This window comes from Chiloscyllium punctatum, chromosome 1 (assembly GCF_047496795.1).
Source record: "Chiloscyllium punctatum isolate Juve2018m chromosome 1, sChiPun1.3, whole genome shotgun sequence".
NCBI classification, from domain to species: domain Eukaryota; kingdom Metazoa; phylum Chordata; class Chondrichthyes; order Orectolobiformes; family Hemiscylliidae; genus Chiloscyllium; species Chiloscyllium punctatum.
The window spans coordinates 37,029,577-37,049,083 of record NC_092739.1 but is presented as its reverse complement, the minus strand read 5'-3'; the positions used below and the strand labels follow the sequence as shown (position 1 = coordinate 37,049,083).

General features: G+C 39.8%; 1 protein-coding gene across 3 annotated transcripts in view; it reads right to left on the bottom strand.

Annotated features, from left to right (window-relative positions):
* Positions 1-19,507, bottom strand: part of bmp2k (BMP2 inducible kinase) — a 103,576-nt gene that overhangs the window by 63,190 nt on the left and 20,879 nt on the right. For all 3 annotated transcript variants that reach the window (XM_072591744.1, XM_072591749.1, XM_072591776.1), the window contains 4 exons: positions 10,009-10,127; positions 7,797-7,902; positions 6,315-6,457; positions 5,226-5,347 (listed from right to left, as the gene is read on the bottom strand). In XM_072591744.1, coding sequence (XP_072447845.1) covers positions 5,226-5,347; positions 6,315-6,457; positions 7,797-7,902; positions 10,009-10,127 — 490 coding nt within the window. The remainder of the gene's footprint in view (positions 1-5,225; positions 5,348-6,314; positions 6,458-7,796; positions 7,903-10,008; positions 10,128-19,507) is intronic.

Sequence of the window (19,507 nt, the reverse complement as noted above, 5' to 3'; positions counted from 1 at the left end):
AAAAAAAGAATCCCAATGCCTTACAAACTGTCTACTCCAGTCGCAGAGTAGACTGCTCCATACCTCCGACTTATAAAAGGTTGGAATATAAAAGCAACGATGTGCTACTGAGCCTTTATAAAGCTCTGGTTAGGCCCCATTTGGAGTACTGTTTCCAGTTTTGGTCCCCACACCTCAGGAAGGACATACTGGCAGTGGAGCGTGTTCAGTAGAGATTCACAGGGATGATACCTGGAATGGCAGGTCTAACATACGATGAAGGGCTGAGAATCCTGGGATTGTATTCATTGGAGTTTAGAAGGTTAAGGGGAGATCTAATAGAAACTTACAAGATAATACATGGCTTGGAGAGGGTGGATGCTAAGAAATTGTTTCCATTAGGTGAGGAGACTAGGACGTGTGGACACAGCCTTAGAATTAGAGGGGGTAAATTCAGAACAGAAATGCGGAGACATTTTTTTCAGCCAGAGAGTGGTGGGCCTGTGGAATTCATTGCTGCAGAGTGCAGGGGAGGCTGGGACGCTAAATGTCTTCAAGGCAGAGATTGATAAATTCTTGATATAATAAGGAATTAAGGGTTGCGGTGAAAATGCGGGTAGGTGGAGTTGAAATGCCCATCAGCCATGATTAAATTGCGGAGTGGACTCGATGGGCCGAATGGCCTTACTTCCACTCCTATGTCGTATGTCTTATCCTGTCCAAAAATTAAACAACAAAATGCACCTCTTACAGCCATGGTATCATCACACAAACAGCCATTTGAGAGCCACTTGTAAAATTTTGTTTTGATTCTCAATTGGAACTGCCAGCTGATTGATTATTGAATCAATACAAGCTGGTGATCTCCATCTTCTCACTAATAGGTTGTCTGTTTAAAAAACAGTAACTCCTCATTCAATTTCTGAGTAGGCTGTTGATACAGCTATCAACTTAGGATTCATTTGTTACATTTCTCTTAAAGAGAAGCGAAGCATCACGGCCTCATTCTCTTTTCCTTCCTCCTTTTTATTTATGCTTTCGAAAATAGTTTCAGATAACTGAATTGACACATCAACTTTCTTATGCAAAGAGACTCATCATCTTCTGATCTAATCTTTGAGCCTATGGATCAGATATAACAGTCAGAATTAATCACAGAATTGTTACAACACAGGAGGCACGGATCATGCCTGTACCGGTGTTTTAAATGAGCATTATTACCTAGTGCCAATTTCCGGCTTCTTCTCAACACCCTTCCACACTATTTCTACCTAAATAGATGGCTACTTGAATGAATCAATTGAACCTACCTCCACCACACTTCCAGGCAGTGCATTTCATACCTAAATGACTCAGAGTGAAAACATTTCCCTCATCACCTATGCCCTCTTGTTCCTCAAATCTCCGCTCAGCCATTTTCTCTCCAAGGAGAACAGTCCCAACTTTTGCCATTTATCCTCATAACTGAAGCATCTCAGTCATGGAACAATTCTCAAAAATCACTTCTCCACTCTCTGTGCACTCACATCCTTTCTATAATGTGAAATCCACAACTGTTCAAAATACGCCAGCTGAAGTCAAATAAATGTCTTACACAAATTCAACATGACCTCCTTACTCTTGTACTCGACACCCCTACTAACATAGGGGGCCCTGCATTAACTGTTTTCTTCACTGATCCTGTCACCTTTAAAGGTATTTTCTTGGGATTTGTTACACTATTTCAAATACAGGTAGAAGATCCTTTATCCGAACATCCAAAAACTGAAAAGCTCAGAAATCCAAAGGATTTTTTCTCATTAACAAGGCTGCTTGGCGAGCAAACAGTTAACCCATGTCGACACCCACTGTGTGTGTGTCACTCAGATGCGACATGGGGGGGTGGGTTGTGGACGTGGGAGAGCATAGCCAAGCATGTTCTTAGTTAGAAGTTTGCTTCTCCAGTAAGATTTTTAAAAATTTCACCATTAAACTGTCACATTCTGAAAACCAAAAAATTCCAAGTTCCGAAAAACTGATGGTCCCGAGCATTTTGGATAAAATAACAACCTGTACAACTTCTCCATTTAGTAAGTTATTTTTTAATCCAACTCAATACACATGGGACCAGATTATAATCTTCAGATATAGAAGGTACTTCCAATTAAGACTTTTCTCTATCAGCAGCTGCTATGGAGGACAAGTTGTATAATCATCTTGCATCAGCATTTGTTGTATTTCAATTTCTCTCAACATCTTTATTGGTTTGGCTACTTGATTAAAATAATAAGCAAACACCTATTTGGAATAAAATATTCAGAAAATATTCACTTGGTCTGATTCTTATTAGCAATAACCAAGGAAGAATTTTGACTGTACAAACCATCTATTCCTTCCTGATTGTTCCAGGTATGTGTTCTTAGAACCAAAGACCAATTTTTCTCTTGTGTTTAGTACATCCATGTACTTGTTTCTGAAGATTGACAGATCCCTTTTAAATTCAAACAATTAATCCAAAAAAAAGAATGTCCACTTTGCTATAATCCAAGATGATGGTAATGCTGGGCAATAAAGACCCTAGAGTGAAACTTGGCCTGACATACTATAAATCTAACTTTTTGTTTTTTGTTTGTCTTGTAAGGTCAGGGCCGAATATATTCTAAACAAAAGAATGCGGTTTTCTTACAGAAAAAGAATAAAAAACTTTACTAGACTTCATAAGAACTATTTGAAATGGTCTTAAGATTAAAAATAAAAATGCAACTCTTTTAACCTCGGCAGAACCCTTACTGATTGTAAAGTTCAGCGCAAGGTTGCCCATCTCCACAAGTTTTTGTTCATTTGATCTAGCTGTCATTGGTTTGTTTTTGGCAAAGGTTCACTCAATGCTATTTTCTGAATAGAATATCTCTTTCCAATACTTACACAATTCACTTACTTTTAAATTCCTTAAACTCAGATCAACCACTGCCTTCTGCATCTGCAACTCCTCTCTTCCTGACTTTTAAGCCAATCAGGATGACTTTTCAGCCCAGACTACTTTGAAGATTGTAAATCTACAACTCTGCAACTACCAACTTGTTCTCTCTGACAGAGTACTGCCCATAGCCTCTTCTTTTAAATGGTTCTTTCTTTTTGTAATGCTGGACTGCTGTTACCAGGCAACAGCAGTATTTTTTCCCTTCTATCTTTTACTCTTAAATATATTTAACTGCCCACCTCAAGGGTTTAACTGTGACATGAAAGTCATAGAGATGTACAGCACAGAAACTGACCCTTCAGTCCAACTCATCCATGCTGACCAGATATCCTAACCTAATCTAGTCCCATTTGCCAGCACTTGACCCATATCCCTCTCAACCCTTCCTATTCATATACTCATTAGATGCCTTTTAAGTATAATTGTACCAGCCTCTACCACTTCCTCTGGCAGCTCATTTCATACATACATCATCTGTGTTAAAAAGTTACCCCTTCGGTTCCTTTTAAATCTTTCTCATCTTCACCCTAAACAGATGCCCTCTAGTTCTGGACTCCCCCAACCCAGGGAAAAAACAATGCCTATTTACTCTAATCATGCCCCTCATGATTTTATAAACCTCCATAAGGTCACCACCTCGTCTTCTGACAGTCCAAGGAAAACAGCCCCACGCTACACAACCTGTCCCTGTAGCTCAAATCCTCCAACCCTGACAATATCCTTGTAAATCTTTTTCTGAACCATTTCAAGTTTCACAACATCCTTCCAATAGGAAGGAGACCAGATCTGAACACAACATTCTAAAAGTGGCCCAACCAATATCCTCTATAGCCACAACATAAACCAATAAATTTCCAAAAACTGCACACTACTTACATCTCATCAATAAAACCAAGAATATATCTGCCCTTAACACACAATATAGAAATACAAATCAAAGGTATGCACCACACCTGCACTTCAGAACTTAAGTTTTCAAATAATTATAAAATGTGATTAATTGTCTTAACAATGGATGAAGATGGTTGCAAGAAATAGTTCAAAGTGTGGAATTACAGACAAAAATGATTGCACAAAAGAAACACACTTGCTGATCTAGTTATTGTTCAAACCCCATCTTGATATCAATATAGTTTGTGATGTGAGATTAACAAACATTAATATGGCCGTTGTTCTGAGGAGTCTTAAGTGCTGTTCAGTCCCTGAATGTGTACAAATAAGCCTCTCCAAAGTGTGGAAAAAAAAAAGGAACAATTAGATATGGAAGACAATTAAAACAAAATAAAATCGCTGAAAATGGAAACATGCAAGAACTCTCATAACAACACTGACCCAGAGTCATGGAATAAGCCCAAAACTGATCCCAAATACTGCCAAACAAAAGCATATAATGTGAAATATCAACAACACGCAACAGTAACAAGGACAATTACTTGTGGAATGATGCTGAAGTTACTAGCACTGTCAATGAAGAAAAAGGAGGAAATGCCATATGTTGTTGCTATGCAACCAGGGTATTGGGGCAAATTGTTGAGTGATTCAGAATGATTCAAAGGATTTCTGCAAAGTGCTGCAATTAAATTATGTTGTATTTTTATACATCAGATAAAGTATGCACAGTTTGTAATGTTATTTAATAAATAAGAAAATTTAAATTAATTGTTTAGCAACGTTAATTTTCACTTTACGTCATTGAGTTCTTTGGATCTAAGATCAAATATGTGCTAATTCCTCGAAACGTTATGCACCTAAAAGTTAACACCCAACTTTTGGTCTAAAAATAGGTCTCAAAAATTTGACATTTTCATGAGAATCTACAAAATACAAGCAAGATGTCTATCAACAAAGTCTGAACAGCTGTTTTTGAAACTGTTTTTGCATCTTAGGTAAAAGGAGTGTGCACAGTTGATTGTGACTATGTAATTACATCAAGAGTGATTACAAGTAAATGAAGTCAATTTTGGCATCTGAGCAAAGCAGAAATAAGTATAGTAGAAATGGTGTTTCAGCAGAAAGGTTAAAAATATAAAACTACTGTTATCAGCAGTTTAAGTGTAAGAAAAGCTACTGATTTGAAAAGCAATGTGCAATGGCTATATGGAAGACATTAAGGGAGAAGTCAATAGAATGATGATTGTGGAAACTACATAAAAGAACAAAGGGCAAAACATCTGGAGTGCAGTTGCTATGGCCAATGAACAGAAATGCAAAATACTGTGTCAGCTTTCAGAATATTGAAAAAGACACAAGTAAAGCTTGTAAACAAAATGAATAAAACAGATCTTACTTCTTGATTTCATCCTCCACAGCACTGACACCATGTACTTGTGGATTGAGAATTTTGTGAGTCGCACTTCCAAAATCACACAGTACATAATTTCCATTATCATTTAACAAAATATTTTCAACCTGATAAAGTTTGAAAAACAAGAAAATATTACCATTACAAGGACACGTTTTATACTGTTACATTGTAATTTTATACTGACAATAGTCACAGTATAACAAAGGGATAATTTCCGATTAGATGAATGAACAGAATGACAGCAGTTGGGAATTCAATGTAAGGTGAACCAAAAAAAAGGATAGATTAGGATACTTTTCAAGACATTAGGAGGTAAAGTATTGTGGGTATCCAAATAGACTTGGTGGTTCAGGCGCATATGTTACAAACAGGTGCAGCTAATAATCAAGGTAGCCAATGGAATTTGTATCTAGGAGAGTACAAGGAACCCTGGTTAAACCCTACAGGGAGTACTGAAAACAGATGTGGGCACCACATCTTAAGAAAGTTATATTCGCCTCAGCAGGAATACAATATAGATTGATAGGAAGACTTCAGGGATTAAGTTACGAAGACAGATTATGCAAATTAGGCCTGTTTTCTCTTCAATTTAGTATGTTCAGAGGTGATCTTCAAGGTATAAACAGGAAAAGACAGGGTAAATAAAGTACTTCCAATGGTTGGAGATTCTAAAACTAGGGGCAAAGTCTAAATATTAAGGCAAAACTATTCAGGAGAAATATTGGGAACCACTTCTACACAAAGGTTCGGAACTCTTTCCCACAAGAGTTCATGTTAGATTTATTGTTAATTTTAAATCAGAGATAGATAATTTTTTTGTAGAGCAAAGATAGTAAGGGATTAGGGGCCAAGTGCAGCTCAATTCTCAAAGTGAATCTAGAGATTTAGCCATCAGGTGATATTGATTTCTCAAATGAAAATATCTTCAACTGTAATTCAGTGCAAATCAACAGAATATTGGAGGAGCTAATATCCACGATATTGCAATTAATTAGAATTTTGAACTATTACAACCTGTGCAACTCGCTAGAATGGAAAAAATGTTCAACATTTTACTTCACTGATTCTTACCTTAAGATCTCTGTGAATGATTGGGGTTTTGCACTGATGTAGCCTTGCAACTGCCTCACAGGTATCACAGAAAATCTGCAGAACTTCTGTTTCAGCAAAACCTGTCTGCAGCCTCTGATTCATTTGGTTCACCACTTGTCCCGCTGTCAAATAAATACATGAAGCAGTTTCTGCTTGTACAAAAGTTTCAATCTCAGGAAGTCAATGATTCATGATGTTAACACATTAATTAGCATGTAAAATTCCCACACATTGAAGTCATAAGTCTGTAAAATCTCCCCAATCCACAAACACTCGATTCTGACACGTGAAGGATAAAATGGAAAGTACTTAATTTCCAGTGTTGGCACACCTTATTTTATTGAGCAAAAGCCTCCAATAAAAAAGGTAGATTTTTGTTTAAGAACACAGCAACAGCTGTACTTTGGACAGAAAACATTATTTCCTCCTTTTTTTAAAGAAAGGAAAGGGTTAGGATAGTACAATAAAAAGTCTTCATAACATTCCCCCTTGCGCTTTGCTAATCTCTCTGTCCATACAATCAAAGAATGCAAAAACAGACACTGTACAGCTAGTGAAATCCAAACAATAGTGTGATTAAGTTAATTTGATTGGGGGACAGAGGGGGTCAGCCATGTTTCGCATGCATTATATTGTTCCTGAACATTCAGAGCCACTTCAGAACCAGGATCCTGAGTCTGCACAAGTTTCTGACACAATTCAGAAGTGATGCGCAAGTATGTTGCCAGGGTTGGCGGATTTGAGCTACTGGGAGAGGCCATTTTCCCTGGAGCGTCAGAGGCGGAGGGGTGACCTTATAGAGGTTTATAAAATCATGAGGGGCATGGATAGGTAAATAAACAAGGACTTTTCCCTGGCATGGGGCAGTCCAGAACTAGATGGCATAGGTTTAGGGCGAGAGGGGAAAGATTCAAGGGGCAACTTTTTCCACACAGCCACTGATGCATGTATGGAATGAGCTGGCAGAGGAAGTGGAGGAGGCTGGTACAATTCCAGCATTTAAAAGGCATCTAATGGGTATATGAATAGGATGGGTTGAGGGGAATATGGGCCAAATGCTGGTAAATGGGACAAGATTAAGTTAGGATATCTGGTCGGCATGGAGGAGTTGGACCGAAGAGTCTCTTTCTATGCTGTTCATCTCCATGACTCTAAGTCCACCCAAAGTACAGTCCTGACAACTTTTCACCTTTGAACATTTGTTTGCAAAAGAAAAAAAAATCAGTATACAAATATTATTTGCTTGAACTATTAATAGTAGTCAAAAATTTAATAATCCGTGATTTTCTAAGGCTAGTGGAAGCAATCTCTTACTTCAGTCACTGGGTTTCTCAGTGATTATTCAGCTGAAAGGGCAACTAAGGTAATTAAGTAAAAATACAAATGAAACCAAAGCATTTGCGTATATCATAAAGCTATAAAAGACAAAACATTTCACGGACATCTTAAAATAACACTTACCACGGCAATATTCCATGAGAATAAGCACTTCCCAAACATTATCACCAATTGATGTAATGCTACAATCCAAATAACCAACAATATTTTTATGGCCCGAGAGCTCTTTCTAAAAGAAAGCAAAACAGAATTCACAACAAAAAGATATTAAGATCTTACATTCTTGTTAAGCACTTGTTGCATTACACAACGGCACACTTTAGTGGACTAATGTACATCGCACAACTTAAGCTCAAATTTCATTGACCTATCTTAAAGCTTTTTCATCCATAGGGTGGTGGGTGCCTAGAATTTGCAGCCCAATTTTGTGCTTGAGGTGAAACTTTCAACTCATTTGAAAGCAACCTGGATCCTCAACTGAAGCGCTGCAGGGCAAAGTGCTATTGCTGGTAAATGAGATTAGAATGGGCAGGTAGTTTAATCAGCTGGTACAAACACAATGAGTTAAATGATTCTTTCTGTACTGTAGCCTATGGTTTCTAGGTTTTAAAAGAAAAGCTGTCATCGTCCTACCAAAGCACAGGGTTGTTCTCTCATTAGAGAGATAGACACAAGTGATGATGGTTTAATGTGAAGTTCAGCAGGCATTAGGTGAGGAGAGAGGTTGAGGAGGACAGAACCTAGTCAGTCATGGTAACCCCAGTCAGTGCAGGAATTGAACCAATGCTGCTGGCATCACTCTGCATCACAAACCAGCCATCCAGCCAAGTGAGCTAACTGACCCATACTCTTAAGTTCTAGGAGACTCTTATTCAAATACAAATGAGTTGCACCTCAGTAGGACTAGGACTAATGTCTTTACAGGTTCACTATTGTGGTTGGCAAGAATTTGAACTAAATTGGCAGGTGAATGGGAAACATCATTTAAAAGCAGAAAATGGGGGGGAAAAAACTGCACAAATAAGTGGGAATGTTGGATAGTACTTGATTAACACAACCATACTGAAAGGCAGAATAGGCTCAACATGCATACAGTCTACTCTTGTTCCTATTTCTTGTGTTCTTAGAGAAGGAAGTAGTGTCATATTATGATAGGAAGAAACTACAAACTGCAAATAATTCAACAGGTTTACAATGCTCGCATAAAAGTAAAGTTGCTGAACTACAAACGCAAATAGCCATGTGGAAATATGACAGTGACATTAAAAGGAAATGTGGCTAGTGGAAGCAATCTCTTATTCCAGTCACTGGGTTTCTCAGGGGATATTCAGCTCAAAGGGCAACTAAGGTAATTAAGTAAAAAATACAAATAATACAATAAGCATTTGTGTATAGCATAAAGCTATAAAAGACAAAACATTTCATGGACATCTTAAAATAACACTTCAAGTTAACACATTAGTCCTAGTCCTACGAGGTGCAACCCATTTGTATTTGAGTGAGAGTCTCCTAGAACTTAAGAGTATGGGTCAGTTAGCTCACTTGGCTGGATGGCTGGTTTGTGATGCAGAGTGATGCCAGCAGCATTGGTTCAATTCCTGCACTGACTGGGGTTACCATGACTGACTAGGTTCTGTCCTCCTCAACCTCTCTCCTCACCTAATGCCTGCTGAACTTCACATTAAACCATCATCACTTGTGTGTCTATCTCTCTAATGAGAGAACAACTCTGTGTTTTGGTAGGACGATGACAGCTTTTCTTTTAGAACCTAGAAACCATAGGCTACAGTACAGAAAGAATCATTTAACTCATTGTGTTTGTACCAGGTGTAATGCAACAAGTGTTTAACAAAATAACAAAAAATAATAAGAATTGGGTGCTTAATGTTCGAAAATACAAAGTGTCTAAAATAGGGAAGAATGAACAGAGGGAGTGTGACAGCACTCAGAAGAAATGTTTTGGAAAGGGGGAATGTCATTAAAAGGGGTAAAGAGAACTAACTTGATAAGAGTTGAGAAGCAACAAGCATACAATCACGCTTCTGGCAGTATCCCATTGGTTTCCAAATAACTATAAATGAGAGGTGATGCCCTTGGGAATGACAAACAAGGCAAGGGAATACAGTATGAACAGTAGGACCCTGGGAAGCACTGATGATCAGAGGGATTGATGTGCACACGTATTCTGGCGAGTTTCAATTATGAAGAGAGAATGGACCAATTGGGATTGTATTCCTCGGAGCAGAGGAGAATGAAGGGGGACATGATTGAGTTGTATAAATATTCTTCCAGGTGTCACTGCAAATCAAATTTACCCAAATCAAAATTTCCTTACCATAATAGTGACTTCTCTTTTACAGATGTTCAGGTCATAGGCATCATTAACATACATGCGTTTTAGGGCACAACGTACACCACTGACAGTTCGAGCCAAGAACACGATGGAGAATCCACCTATAAACATTTTAAAATTTTTTTAAAAAGTATTTTAATGTGACATAGAGGAACTACTTCAAACAAAAAGCACCTTGTGAATTACACCAGCTTAAACATTTTGACTGAAGTATTCTACTTCGATAACATCTATACAGGAGACTTCGAGTATTTTAATTGCTTTGCTCTCCAAAGAGTTAGGAAGATTTAATAGGAGAATTCACTAGTCTCTTGCCCAGATTAAGAAGAATTAGTAAAAACCTGGCTTATGACACAGAAATGGTAGCTCCATAATTTTCCATCAGAAAACAATTCTGTATTTATACAATACCTTCAATATAATAAAATGTCCCAAGCCACTTCACAGGAGCAGTATCTCACAAAATTTGCCTTTAGGCCGCAGAAATATCATACAGATTTGAAGAACTCTCAAAATTGAAAAACAGGTGGAGGGATTAAGGAAGGAATTTGAGAATTTAGGATGTCAGGAGGAAGGAATTCCTCAAGGTGGATATTTTCTAAACAATCTATTACACCCTGCTGGAGCAGGTAGGGTTTGAACCCGGGATTCATGGTCCAATGATAGGGATACTATCACTGCACCACAAGTGCTGTTAAGTTTCTCTGGATAGTGTTCTAGGGTCAACCATCTTCAGCTGTTCTGTCAATCATCAGATCAGAACTGAAAATGTTTGGTGAACATTGCACAGTGTTTAGCACTATCCACAACTCCACAGATACTGAAACAAGCCATGACCTTAACAATATACAAGCTTGGGCTGACAAGTTACAAGTGGAAAATAACATCCCTGCACACAAGGGTCAGGTAATGGCATCTCCAAGGCAGCTAACTATAATTCCTGGACATGCAACAGTATTATCATCGCCAAATCCAAGTTATTTGAATCCTGGTGGTACCACTGAACAGAAACAGAATTAGACTTGCCATAGAAATACAGTAGCTACCAGAGCAGGTCGGAGGCTAGGAAACCTGCTGCAAATAATTCATCCTGATTCCCCAAAGTTTATTCACCATCCACAAGGTGCAAATTAGGAGTGTGATGAAATACTTCCAAATTTGCCTGGGTGAGTACAGCTCCATCCAACAACACTCCAGATTGACACCATCCAGGAAAAGGCAAGCAACTCAATTTAACATTCACAATCATTCACTCCCTCCACCACCGATGCACAGTCAAGGCAGAGTGCACCATGTACCAGATGCAGTAGACATTCACCAAGGTTATTTAGATAGAATCTTCCAAATTATTACCATTCACAAGTACATGGATAACTGATGCATGTGAGTTCCCCTTGCAAGTCTCCTCAAAATCACTCACCATTCTGATTTGAGAATATATTGCCACCCATTACTGTCATTGGGTTGATAACCTAGAATTCCCTTCCAAATTGCAGATGTACCTACACCAATGGACTGCAGCAGTTCAAAGATGTGCCCCACCACCTTCGTGGTAATTAGATATGGACAATAAATGCTGGTCTCAGCCAGCAAAGCCCATCGCCAAAAGGAATGCAAGTAAGCAATCAATGAATGGTGACTCAGTGCAAATTGGAATGCTCAAGAGGCCAGAATTAGAGAACGTTTTTAGAAGTTTGCTCAGATGATTTTCTTTTCATGAAGGACAATTAAGAAGTGTTTGCTTTTAAATGTACAACCCTGGTCATATCACAATCCTTCACATCAGTCATGTGGAAGATCATTAGTTTGAGACAACTGCTCATATGGAGGACAAATGTATTAGCTGGACTAAAGAACAATTTGAGTTGTAAATATTTATATAGTTCCAATGAAATAGTAACTTCTCCATGTTTACCACTTGGAGGACACATGGGAATTGATCTACCAAATGTACTTTTGGTAACAAAATTTTAATGTCCACTGACAACAACTCAGTCATCCCTTTATTAAATGATCTGGCCAAGCCTACAGTATAGTTGCTAGACTGGACATCCATCAGTTGGCAACAGAATCAATCCAACAAGTTTTCTCCTCGGCTCAATCTCACAAATATACCCATCACACATGACCATTCATAACCACTGGTAGGAGTCACCACCACAAACCCTCAACTCTGCAGATTGCAGAATCACTGCATAAAATGAAACACAGTCAGAAAAAAGAAACTAACCATTCTAAAGCTGGATCTTAGGATAAGGCATTGTACATTGCAACAAATCAGTAAGTTGGGCCTAATGTCTCTCTTTTCTCCAAGGCTAGCAAGCAATTAAACTTTTGCCATCACAGTAAAGAATACTAGCCAAGAGCACTATGCATACATTGGAAGCTGATTTCAAGCCGACAAAACTATTGCACAGGATTACCTGAATACTTACATTAAGAACCTCAAACTATAGATAGAAGTAGTGGTCCCATTTTCAATACATTAAATCAATAACTAAGCACAAGGTAAGGCAGTTCTATGAATATCTGCCACTTCAATCAGGTCAGAGCATAGCTTCAGAGCAAGAGCCAAAGCAGAGCTGACTTTAGATGTTTGCAACTTGATGTGGTAAGCTGGCAACCCTATACTCTTCAACAGAGAAGTTGAGCTGAAGAAAATAATTGGAGATTGACATTGTAGATTCCAGTATCCGCATTTCTTCACATGACATAGCAGATAAATACACTGGATATAGTAAAGACAACAGGCCTTAACACAATTCTGGCAACTGAGCTAGAGACATATGCATCATAATTAGTCACCATGACTAACTGTCATCAATCCCCAAGTCAACCAGTTGCAATAGAAAAATGACTCTGGCATCCAGTTAATATAAAGGCCCAGCAATGGGAGCAAAGATGTTAACAGAGATAGCTGTAGCACTTGTACAGTATTAACCGTGGATACTGTCGGGCCAGATAGCTCCGGACCTCAATACAGCCTTAGCTCAAATAGGCAAAAGATGGAAAGTCCAGAGGTGAGGTGAGAGATAGTCAAATATAGCGTTGATGTCAAGGACACAAGTGTAGAATCATGAACACCACCAAAATTAATTATGTCAATGGGAACCAGGGGGTAAGTTCACCACTGGCTGCAGTCTTACCTAGTAAACGAAGATGGTTGCAGTGGTTGGAGACCCATCATCTCAGCTCAACTCACCCAGGTCATTGCTGCAGGTCTTCAGGTTAGTCTCCTACATTGAACTGTATTCTGCAGCTTCAACACATGGTCAGATTCAGTACCATTCACAACTCCTCAGATATTGAAGAATTTTGTATCCTCATGCAGCAAGGTATGGATAATATTGTGGCTTGGACTGAGGAGTGGAAGTGGCATTAACAACACAAGTCCCAGGCAGAAACTTTCCCAACATAGAACCTAACCTCTTCTTGATACTCAATGGCATTACCATCTCAGAATCACCCACCATCAGCATCTTGGGGTGACAACGACCAGAAACAACTGGCTATATATTGTGGTTATAAATGTGGAACAGGCAAAAAATTCTACAGCAAATAACTCCTCTCCCGATTTTCCGACACCTGTCTGCCATCTACAAAGCATAAAAGTCAGCAATATGATGGAATACTGGTGACAAGTCTGTAAGCTAAGGAAAGACCAAAAGCTACATAGTTGGACTGAATGGCCTTTTATATAATTCATTGAGGCATTTTCTAACCAACTTGTTCAGAGCTCTGTTGCACATCTGTGGAGCAGCTGGAACTTGAGCCAGATTCTCCTGACCCAGAGGAAGGGACACTGCCACAAGAGCATTTTTTTAAACAAAAAGTCAACCTGTTTAGACCAGTTTTGACACAGCTCTCGAGGAGATGTGACTTGAACCCAGGCCTACGTAGCTCAGAAGTAGGGACACTAGCAATGTGTCACAGCAGCCTTTTAAGTAATCATATAGCCTCTTCAATTGCTTGGCTAAATGAAGTTCAGCAACAATAAAAAAATCAAAAGCATTCAAAACCATCAGCCCACTTTATTGGCATGCGATCCATCACAGCTGCACAATGACAGCTGCGTGTAACAATTGAAAGAAGCATTCTAACTGCTGATAAAGTTACTTCAAGAACACTTTCTAAACTCCCAACACCTACCACCTCAAAAAATAAATGTAACGGGCACATGAATCATCACCAAGGTCCTCTTCCAAGTCACTCACTAACCTTACATGGAAAATTAACAAGATTTTTTCACTGCTGCTGAGTCAAAATTATGGAACTCACTCTAACAGCACTAGACGTACACCTATAACCATATAAACTGCTGCAGTTCAGGGCATCACCACCTGGAGAATTGGGTTTGGGCAATAAATGCTGACCATGCCAGAACACCCACTTTCAAAGAACATAACATTAAAAAAAATCCACGAGACAGAATAAATCCAACTTGCCCATAGATCATTCCATTAGCTGCTACTCAATTATATCAGATGATGGAAGGCGTCAAGAGTATCATAATGGTCAATCGTACAAGTAACATGTATTCGCCAATAATTTGTTTCCCACTTTGGATTCCACCAGAATGACTAGGGTCCAAATTTTAGCACAGAGATTCATTCAGGCATGGAAGCACTTCAATGCTCGGCACTCATGAACTGCTCTGGACAGTCGGCTTAAATTCTATGCTCAAGTCTCCAGAGGGGAATTTACCTTACTGACATTGGTGTTGGATTTAATTTCCCTACAACTGAAAATGCTTTTTTTGTGCTCATATTAACAAAAGAAAAGCACTAGCAGCAGCAGTAAACGGTCCAGTGCCCCAAGCCTCCTTTGGCATTCAATAAGATTGTGAATGACCTATTATCTCAATTCTACTTACCCACATAATATCCAATCTCGATTCCCCTCAAGTCCAAAATTCTCAAACTTAAACTTAGTCACTAGGGAGCAAGAAGCATTCACACTATTTAAATTATGAAAAGAAACATTCTTAATTCAGTCTTGAATGACTAGATATCATGAGACTATGCCTTTCAGTTTTTTTTAAATTCACCAGTGGAACTTGCATGATATAGGCTGGCCAGCATTTATTGTATCCCTAGTTGCCCTTGAAGGTGTGGTGAACGGTCTTCTTCAACCGCTGTAGCCCACGTGCTGTTGGTTGACCCACAATGTCATCAGGGATGGAATGCCAGGACTTTGATTCAGCAACTGAGAAGGAATGGCAACATATTTCTAATCCAGGATAGTGAAGGGAATTTGCAGATGGTGGTATTCACAGGTATCAGCTCACTTTGTCCTTCCAAGTGGAAATGGGTTTGCAACGTGCTGTCTAAGGAACCTTGGTGAACCTAAATTCTCCAACCAAGTGGTAGCACTGCTGGCTCACACCAAAAAGGGACCCGGGTTTGATTCGCATCCTCGGGCTACTGTATGTGCAAACTCCACACATTTTCTTTGCGTCTGCATGGGTTTCTTCCAGGTGCTCCAGTTTTTTCCCACAGTCCAAAGATGAGCAGGTTACGTAGCTCAGCTATGGGAAATGTGGGGTCATGGGAATAGGGTGAGGGGTGGGTCTGGCTGAGCTGCTGTTTGGAGGGTTGCTGTGGACTCAACAGGCCAAATTGCCTGCTTTCACACTGAAGGGATTCTGTGATTCTAAACTAAGGAAAATAATCTCTCAGCACCTATCAAGCCCCATCAGACTCAAGTTTCAAAGTGATCACCTCTCACTCCTCTAAATTCTAGAAGGTAGGAGGTTAATATACTCAGCTTCTCAATTTGGGATATTATTCTCATAGCTGTAAGTTTGCTCACTGAGCTGGTAGATTTGTTCTCAGACAAGTTGTCACCATGCTAGGTAACATCAGTGAGCCTCTGATAAAGCATGTTGTTCTGTTCCACTTGCTGTGTGTCTCTTGGTCTGTTGCAGTGGGTGATATCAATTTAGGTTCTGTTTCTGAGGGGTTAATAATAGAGGTCCAAAATCGATATAGGACTAGACCAGTGCGGCACAGTACATGCCCTTCAGCCCTTGATGTTGTGCTGACCTTTTATCCTACTCTAAAGATCAAACTAACCTATGTACCCTACTTGATACTAACATCCATGTGCCTATCCAAGAGTTGCTTAAATGTCTCTAATGTATTTGACTCTATCACTACTGGCAGTGCATTCCACGCACCCACCCCTTTGTGTACAGAAACTAACTCTGACATCTCCCTTAAATCTTCCTTCAATCACCTTAAAATTATGCCCTTTACGATAGCCTGTTTGTTAATGGAGTTCCAGTTTGAATACCGAACCTCTAGGAATTCCCGTGCATATCTTTGTTTAGCCTGTCCGAGGATGAATGTATTGTCCCAGTCAAACTGGCGTTCCTCTTTGTCTGTGTGAATGGATACTAGTGATAGTTAGCCATGTTTGCGATAATACCTTGCAAGGACTGCAACAAATATTACATTGGACAGACGAGAAGGAAACTAACCACGAGGGTACATGAGCACCAACTAGCCACTAAAAGACATGACCAACACATCGACCTGGACCCAATATACCGGCCACTACAACGGACAGCTGGAACTGACAACCGGAAGCGGCAGAGACAGGCCACTATAAATGCCGGAGGAAACAGCACAGAAGCGCTTCACAGGAGGCTCCCAAGCACGGAGGATGTCACCTAGACAGGGGATGAAACGTTTGCAAGACAAATTCCCAGCTCGGCGAACAGAACCACAACAAAAAAACTGACTAACTAATAGAAAACAGAGTCAGGATGAGGAGGACAATTTCAGGATGGCAAATCTGTACTACCACGGGGATCAATACTGTGGCTACAATGATTTACAATATAAATTGATGATTTTAATGAGGAAGGTGAACATACAATAGCCAGGATTGCCCATGACAAAAAAAGGGGGCTGTCAAGCAGAGAGGAAAACAAAGAATCTGCAAATGGATAGACAGGTTAAGAATGTAGGCAAAAACCTGGCTGATGGAATATAGTATTGGGAAATGTGAGGTCTGCCCTATGAGCACTTTGGCAGAAAGAAGAGTCGGTGAATATCATTTAAATTAAGAGAGACTATAGAAAGCTCTAGAAGAGGGATACAGAGTCCTCATCCAGAAGTCACAAAGTAGCAGCATCCAAGTTCAGGGAATAACAGAGAAGGAAAATGGAATACTGGTGTCAATTTCAAAGGGAATACAGTATAAAAATAGAGAGATTTTGTTAAAATTATACAAAACACTGATCAGAACACAGGTGGAATACTGTGAACAATTCTGGAGCCTTTATTGAAGGAAAGATATGTTGGCATTGCAGAGAATCCAGAGATGGTTCGCTAGACTGATAATAGGCATGAAAAGGTTAGAGGAAAGATTAGGTAGAGTGGGTCTTGAATCAATGGAACATACAAGAATGAGAGGTGACCTTATTGAAACATGCAAGATGTTTAGGTAGCTTGACAGGGTAGGTGCAGAAAGTCGAGAACTAAAGAGTATAACCTCAAATAAGGAATCACACATTTAAGATAAAAGTGAGACAAAGTCTTTTCCTTGGGGTGGGTGGGGGGGGGGGGGTCTAAAACTAGAAGGCATAGGTTTAAGGTGAGGGGAGCAAGATTTAAGAGGGACCTATGGGGCAACTTTTTCATAGAGGGTTGTGCGTTCATGGAATAAGCTGCAAGAGGAAGTGGTGGAGGTTAGTACAATTACAACATCTAAAAAGCATCTGGATGAATAAATGAATAGGAAGGGTGTAGAGGGATATGGCCAAATTGGACAAGATTTATTTAGCATATCTGGTCAGCATGGACAAGTGGGACTGAAGGGTCTGTTTCTGTCCTGTACAACTCTATGAAGCTATGACTCTATTCAAATTAAGAGCCTTTAATTTTAGATTTTGTTTATCACATCTGGTGTTACACACACCAGAGGGCTTTAGCAGTGGCTGGAGCATAGTTATATGTACTCCTTAGGCAATTGGCTACAGGGTGGCCAGAAAAAGAAAATTATTAAACAAATCAAAATATACTTTGTGAGTAAATATGTAAAAAAGTGTTGTGACCCCAAATTAAATACAAATTTCAAATACCTCTGTCTATCAAAGCAACCCACAGGTCTGTCTGTAAAATGTAGATTAGGTAAAACCTGAATAACAATAGCAAATATTTAGAAAAGTAAAAATGTGCAAAGCTAATCAGAATCAGTGATTAGGCCAACACTAATTGAACAAAACTGTCATTAACATTTCTATTAAATATTTCTATTATTGACAATTTTCACGATTGCCAGCTTTCCCCCACCTGGATCATCTAGGCAGCCCTCCACCGCACCTTCATTGCCCACTCCACTGCTCTAAACCCTCTCCCGTCTGAACACAATAAAGAGAGGGTTTCCCTTGTCCTCACCTACCACCCCACCATTCCCCACATCCAACATATCATCTTTAAACACTTCTGCAAACTCCAAATAGAGGCTACAACCAAGAACATATATCCCTCCCCACCTTCGCCAATCCATGGTTAGCGCCCTTTTATCCACCATGCCCCAGAACCCCCGATATACCTTCCTCTGCAAATGTAAAAGACACAAAACCTGCCAGTACAGAGCACCCCCACCCAGGGCCATAAACAGTCCTTCCCAGGTGAGACAGAGGTTCACCTGTGTCTCATCCAACCTAGTTTAGTGTATCCGGTGCTCCCGATGTGGCCTTCTCTACATCGGGGAGACCAAACATAAATTCAGGGCATGTTTTGTCAAGCATCTCAACCAGGCCTTCAGGGGATGACCTGACCTCATGGTTACTGCTCATTTTAATTCCCCTTCCCACTCCCTTGCCAACATGACGATTCTTGGCCTCCTCTGCTGCCACAGCGAATCAGACTGCAAATTGGAGGAACAACACCTCATCTTTCACCTGGGCAGCCTACAACCGGAGGGCTCAACATTGAGTTCTCTAATTTCAAATAACCTCCCTTCCCATCCTCTACTCCCTTCCAGGCCCTCCCCCGTCCCTTCCAACTATCAACAGGATTCATTCCTCACATCAACTAACCAGGTTGTACCTGTGTTCACCTATCCTTGCCCCACCACAACCACCCAGGAACCCCTCCCCCCATTCCCAACTCCTAAACCCCAATCTGCAGCGCCCTTTACACCCACCCCCAGTCCTGAAGAGGGATTACACCCGAAACGTTGACTTCTCCACCTCCTGGCTTGCTGTGTTCTTCCAGCCTCCTGCTGGCCTACATTATCAGCTGTACAAACTAGCAAACTGTTTCCAAAAGTGGTTTCTCACCTTAATGCTAATCTCAACTCCACCCCAAATTCTAAACCCAAATCTCACTGTCAACACTTGGCAATGGCACTAATCGTCATTGGTGTCATTGATCAACTGAGTTGTGAACAACAATTCTATAAAAATAAAACAGATAATTTTCTGTTCTGTTTAAATCTACTCAAATTTTGTTGGATTTGTACGGTT